General features: G+C 35.1%; 1 protein-coding gene across 1 annotated transcript in view; it reads left to right on the top strand.

Annotated features, from left to right (window-relative positions):
- Positions 1–1,201: 1,201 nt before the first annotated feature.
- Positions 1,202–7,132, top strand: part of LOC107704437 (ras association domain-containing protein 1-like) — a 9,973-nt gene continuing 4,042 nt past the window's right edge. Inside the window, exons 1-3 of the mRNA XM_016507361.1 lie at positions 1,202–1,557; positions 2,679–3,223; positions 4,564–4,688. Coding sequence (XP_016362847.1) covers positions 2,941–3,223; positions 4,564–4,688 — 408 coding nt within the window. The 5' untranslated portion in view covers positions 1,202–1,557; positions 2,679–2,940. The remainder of the gene's footprint in view (positions 1,558–2,678; positions 3,224–4,563; positions 4,689–7,132) is intronic.

The following is a 7,132-nucleotide window of genomic DNA, read 5'->3' as shown; positions in this document are numbered from 1 at the left end:
TTGATGTTTCCTCCTGTAAAGGTTATTTTTTTGTATTTGTATTTAGATTTAATATTTTTTATTTTATTTTTAGATTATTATTATTTTTCCTGTTTATAAATACTGGGGTCAGTAATGTTTTTACCTTTAAAAGTATGTTCACTTTATAATGAAAATGTGAAAAAATAAAGTATTTGTACTAGTTTACTTGATGGTTACACCACTTTTATTTTAGAGTAATTCAATCACAATTTCACTGTGAAACAAATATATTTTATGAATAATAATAAAAAAAAAACTTGGCATTGACCTATGCATATACTAATGACAAATGAAACAGTTTATATTCTTGATTAAAGACTCAATAACTGCATACTGGACATTGTTCTGAAACAAAATATTGCAGATTTGCCGCTAATATAGTTACAGCCATATATCGGGGAAAACAGCAGAGTTTGTTCAGTGAAATGTCATGAAAATGACATCCAATGACCGTAACAAAATCAGACATTCACGACAAATTACTGGCGTGAATTCCTGTGTCCTGTGACCCGCTGGCCCTCGTCCAGACTGAACAGAGGACAGAAACCTCCTTATCTCCTCCTGTGGGTCTCCAGGCCTAAGAAAGAGAATTACATCAAGCCTATGGACGTCTGCCAGCTCCTAGTGTGCAGCAAGGTAAGCGCACTAGATTTCTATGTAGTCACTGCACTGAAAGTTTCACATGTGAAAATGGGAACTGATCTTCTAAATTGCAGTTCTTTCTGTTTCTAAAGGTTATTTCCAGCACGTATGCATAATTCCAGAGCAATATTCTGAAGAATTGTCAAATGCGACTTAAAATTTAGTCTGTTCCTTACACAAAACTAGCATGCTCTTAAAATATATACCATACAAGTTATATGGAGCACTTTTATGGCAAAGAGCTGCGTTACATTTTCATTTAGTCATTTAGCAGACGCTTTTATCCAAAGCGATTTACAAATGGGGACAATAAAAGCAGTCAAAACTATACAATATATAAGTGCAAACGTTACGAATCTTGTTTTAGTTCCTCAGAGGAAAGAATGATGTGAGAGTGAATCATTTTTGGCTGCTCTGTCCCTTTAAGAACGAGCTTTATTTCAAACAAGGTTATTGTAACTAGACCCACACTGGCGGAGGTTCGCAGTATTAGACCCGAGGGTCCACCAAATGCTTCAGGAAATGATGTCTGCTCTGCCTTCGCTGTATCTAGGACAGACCGCGCCGGATTAAGCGTTAATCTGAGTATACGGCGCATGCGCACAAACGCACACTGGCGGTCGCGCTGGATAAAGTGCGCGTTCGGAGGAGAAACAGATCGACCCGGTTTCGAGCTGCGACCGCGAAGCACGAGGAAACATCTGAGGAAGCGTCTTGCTGCCGGTGGAGGATCATTTTCTCTTTAGCTCTGAGCGGAATGTAAGACGTTTTCTCGGTTTTGCGCAATCACTTGCGTTATCTGCACGCAAAACCAAGAGTGGATTTGAGAAAACGGACGCGTTTACTGTCAATCTGACAGTTTTGACCATTAAAAGTGACTTGTTTCGGTTTAAGGTATGTTCGCCTTCTTAAAGTTACTACAAGGGGTCCAAATACGAGTGATCTGATTTGAACCGACAAATTACAGATGTACTTTCTGAAGTTTGTAGGCTTTTTTTCAATGAAGTCAAATTGCTCATCTAATCTGTAAGAGATTATTTCATTATATTTGTTTATTTGTCTGTTTATGTCAGTGTTATTTGTCTGCAATTAATGCTACACAGTTTCACATTAGTTTATTTTTATCAGGTTGTCGTATTAAGTTATAATTTCTAGTATTTATGCATTCATGCATTTATTTAGCCTATTTATTTATGCGTTTATTTATTGTCTTATCCTGTTTATTTATTTTCTATATTGTCGTATTCTATTCTCTTGATTTATTTATGCATTTATTATTTATTTAGCTTATCTATGCATTAAATGCATTTGAAGTCACATTTTAACATCTAGTCTGTATTCTATTAATTCATTTATTAATTTTAATTAAATCAAAAACATTTATTAATTTATTTATAATTTTAAGCATGTATTTATAGATTTACGTTTATGTAATTTACATAAATTACACATTTATTGGTGCATTTTTTTACTATGCATTATTTCCCAAAGTAATTTGCCAGTTGCACGTGCTTTGAAATGTAATCTTTATCTGGTATTCTATTCTATTCTATTCTACACTTAACTATATCTGTCTATTTTATGTGTTATTTATTTGCTATTCTTTTGTGACCCAGTTTTACGCCTCTCTCTGTTCTGGTTGGTTGTTCGGGCTGTTCTCTGGATTAGGACATTAGCCAAAAGAGGTGCCCTACAACAAAAATGGTCTAAAACACCACTGAGTGCAATTTCCCTCCTCATGCATACTGATCAGCCTCCAGAAAGATGTTGTCAAGCGGTTCTGTAAAGGACAGATTTGTTTGCACAAACCCGCTGGAATGTTAAATCCCCATATATTCCCGTTTGTAGACTTTCTGCCTGATGTTTAAAGAAGCTCTTACCCTATACATACTAAACATTTAATTCTGTTCGGAGTTCTTTGAAGATCAGAGAGATTATAACTGTCCACATTTGCTGTAATCATACAGCACCACAATATAGCATAATCTAATCTAATCTCTGTTGTTTTTCCTCAGATTGAGCCAGATGCTGCTGGAAACTGAACTAAGAGGACATCTTTCTGAAAACTCATCAAAAAACATCATCTCTTTTGTGTTAAGACTGTAGGATTGACAAAGTGATCCATGTTTGTTCTTAGCCTGGATATGCAAACACATCAGAACTTGAAGTCTGTGGGCCTGGTTTGGAGTAAACATGGTCGCTCTGATGTGGTCTGAAGTTATAAATCATCTCCCATGACCTACTGAGCCATGCTTTTCAGCCTCTCGCATTCCCAAAATGGCAAAATGTGAACTTATTGAATTGCAGGACTTGACTCCAGATGACCGCATCGAGTTAGCGCCCCCTCTGTCCCGCGCAGGACCCACTCTGGAAAGGTGGAGCAAAGAGAAGGTGGTGCGGATGGTGGGGGAGCGCGTGCGTCTGGAGGACCCCGACTGGCTGACGTGTAAACCGGGCCGGGGACATGACTTCCAGCCCTGCAGCCAGACGCAGCTCAACTGGTGCGACCTCTGCGGGGAGTTCATCTGGGGCCTGTACCGCCAGAGCCTCCGCTGCACACGTGAGTCATTTCTGTGTGCGGTACGAGATAATCGAGACCATTTCCACAGGGGTATCTGTCTTCTGCTGTGTAAATGCTACTGTCAAGACAATCTGACCCTCAGAGACCGTAAGCCAATAGGAAAAGGATGTTTAGACAGGGAAATGGACCGTTTAGACAGCGTCTCTTGTTGGATAGAGATTGTGTGGGTGTGTGTTGTAAACACAAAGTCAAGAAATTTAAGAGGAAATTAAAAAGCAAATCAATCAATCATGTCATTATTTAATGCATAAATACAAAATAATAAATACACTAAAATAAGTTATTGTAACTAAATAAAATAATTAGATGCTAAAATAAATAAAAATACTAATGCATGTATTAATATATAAATAAATGTAAATCTATAAGTAAATGCATAATAAATTAAAAACAATTTAATTAATACCTGAATTATGTGTTTAATTGAATTGTTTCATCTAAGAAAATTTAAATAAAAAACTATGTGCAACTATGTGTAAAAAAAATTATGTGCAACTGTCTTCGAATTTAAAGTAAGAGTATTTAAAGTAAAAAAACTGCAAAAGCAAAACAACAGGACACATACAATATAGAAAATGAACATGAAAAGCAAACAGAAAATAAATAAAAGCATAAATAAATGCTTAACTGTATTAATAAAGAAATAAATGCCTTAGCAACCATCAAGAACACCTTAGCAACAGCTTAGCAATTCCCTGGCAACCTCCCAGATATCTTGACGCTGTAACAGTGAGATTTGCAAGTACTACCCACATAATCTTCAGAAAAGGTCAAAATATAGTTTTCTCTGTTTTTCTTTTTCTCTATTTGCCCAAAACATCATAATAGATAATCAAATATTAAAATGATCATAAACAGCATTGTTTTTACACTTCAACATACATCAGCATGACCAGCAGGCGGAGCTGTACATTCATTCATGATGACATTCATTCATGATGAATCAGACTGTTCTGGACCATCAAAGCTTGAGCTCTCTAAATTCAGTTTATGCCACCAAAAAACAGACTTTTGAACTATTAAACTGTAGCTCTGTGAATGGAGAAATGTATTTAAAGAGACAGTCACCCAAAAATTAAAATTCTGTCATCATTTACTCACCCTCAAGTTTCAAGGCGGTATGAGTTTCTTTCTTCTGTTGAACACAAAATAAGATATTTTGAAGAATGTTGGCAACCAAACAGTTGACGGTAGCCATTGACTTCCATAGTATTTTTTTTCCATACAATAGAAGTCAATGGCTACCGGTAACAGTTTGGTTACACACATTCTTCAAAATAGGTGGTTTCAGTTTGTGAATGAACGTTTTGTCTCTTCAGACTGTAATTACACTTGTCACTACCGCTGTCAACCCTTCATTCAACTGGACTGCAGCTTGAACTGCGACGCCGTCAGCGAACAGCTAAACTGCTGCGAGGACACGATCGAGACGGACACTAATGTGGTGAGTGAACTACTAGAACTACTAGAGAGGAGAGTTTACTAGTAAATGTACATCAGAGACATGCGCATGTGTTACATTAAAACGTAATTAATTTTATTCCACCCTGTCATCTGTCGCTAGACGTAGATCAGTGTCTCAGCGCACCATATGCCATCAGTGCGGGTTTTATTACCGTCCTACACACGCAGTGACGTGTGCAATTTACAACAGCGCCACGGAGGAGAGGTTGCTTAGCAACCGCACAATAAAGCAGCTGCTCACTTTTTAACATTTAAAATGTAAATAAATACATGAACTGGCCTGACTTCTTAGATCGATTGATTTTTTTTAAGCTTTCTGAAAATGTGGAATTTATTAACAATGCTTGTATATATAGAGTTGCATTGGATATTTGGTTTATAATTATTATTTACATAATAATTGAAAGTTATAATCACAGTGTGGATCTGTGAAGGAGAGATCTGCCATTGATTTTCAGTGTGAGTAATGATGTGAAAGTGATATGGGGGAGGGTGGAGGACTGACAGCTGGGTGAATGAACTGATCAGCTCAACAATGGAGCTCTTACCTAATTACAAATGTGCAAATCATCTTAAACTTTCATTTGGCCATGCAACATTTGCGTGATGGTCTTTCTTATCATTTTAATCCTTTTAAATACACACAAGACTTTTTCCAGCAGCACATTTTATGCAGACGGCACAGGATTTGTGAAACATTTATACGTATATAATATTCTCCTGAAACCCAGCAGTTCTTTTGTCCACTGTAGTAAAGTATGTTGTTTGCAGCCCACCTTTTCTGTCATACCAAATGGTAATATTGTATATAATAGTAATCACAATAATAATAATAATAATTTATTCTTCTTATTATTATTATATACATTTAATATGCATAAGTTTAAAATACATTTCTACTGTTATTTACAATTATAAGTGTATTATTTTATGTATTTTTATATATAACAAACATTAAATATGTTTTATGCAAATATTATATAATTATATGTAGATTATATTTTTTTATTTTTTAGCTGTAGTGATTTATATTGTTTGTTTGTTGCACAGCTTTTCTGTCATACCAAATGTATGTTAATTGGTAATGTTGGATATGATTATAATAATAATAATAATTAATATTTATATTTAAAATGCATTTATACTATTATTTGCTATTATGAATATAATATTTAAAATAAATGTTATATTTTTGTATAACAAATATTACTATATGTAATTATTTTTATAATTGATGTATAATTATATGTAGATGTAATTATATTTTTATTTGCCCACTGTAGTGATACAGGTACATTGTTTGTTTCACTTTGTCATACTAAATGTTTGGATGTGATCTGTCTGGTAATATTGTAGATAACAATAATTCTAATAATAATTATTATTATTACTAATATACATTTTATATGCTTGATAGTGTATGTGTATTTAAAACACATGTATACTATTATTTACTGTTATAAATATACTATTTAAAATAAATGTTATATTTTTATATGTAGCGAACAATTATATCATTTATGCAGATTAGCAAATTGCTAATATTGGATATAATAATAATTATTATTATTATTATTGGAAATGTATTTATACTATTATTGACTGTTATCAACATACTATTTAAAATACATTATATATAACAAATAATATTAATAATATTAATATATAACAAATATTACATATTACTGTATGCAATATTTTGTAACAATTATATAATTATATGTAGATGTAATTATATTTTTATTGGTTAGAAAATATCTATATATGTTTTAAACAGCAATCTGTATGCTATTGTCGCGTCAGGATTGAATGGGGGGAGGAGCCTGTGTGCGAGGGGGCGGAGCACAGCGGAAGGGTGGGGTTTCGAATCACGTCTAACGGTTGCATCCTGGTTGCACGAGGTCGGTCAGACAGCCACATCCTCCTCCTCCACGGTCCCGGTCCCAGTCCGGCTGCTGTCGGTGTGATAGTGACGGACTGCGAGTGGTTCGACATGACGTGGGGCAGCAGCGCGAGCAGCGGGTACTGCAGCCAGAGCTACTCCGAGCTCGAGCTCGAGCTCGAGCAGTACTACACCGCGCGCACGTCGTTCAGAAAGACCAAAAAACGCAAGGAAAAAGTAAGACAGTGGTTAATGGTCATTAATGTACATTATTTTGGCGACTTAGTCCAGTTTGAACAGGAGAAACTGAACTAACGGATACCTTGCGGTTCGGTGTGCCAACAATGCGAGTGCGTGTTTATTTTAAATGATGCTTACATCAACTCCCAATAATTTTCAATCATGTAAATAATTATTAAAAAGTATAATCAGTTGTAGTTTTATAACATATTTTAGACTTTTTAGACGTGTGTGTGTGTGTGTGTGTGTGTGTGTGTGTGTGTGTGTGTATGTATGTGTGTATATGTGTGTGTGTGTGTGTG

Source organism: Sinocyclocheilus anshuiensis, unplaced genomic scaffold (assembly GCF_001515605.1).
Source record: "Sinocyclocheilus anshuiensis isolate Anshui unplaced genomic scaffold, SAMN03320099.WGS_v1.1 scaffold1546, whole genome shotgun sequence".
Taxonomy (NCBI): Eukaryota; Metazoa; Chordata; class Actinopteri; order Cypriniformes; family Cyprinidae; genus Sinocyclocheilus; species Sinocyclocheilus anshuiensis.
This window is presented reverse-complemented; position numbering and strand designations above follow the sequence as displayed.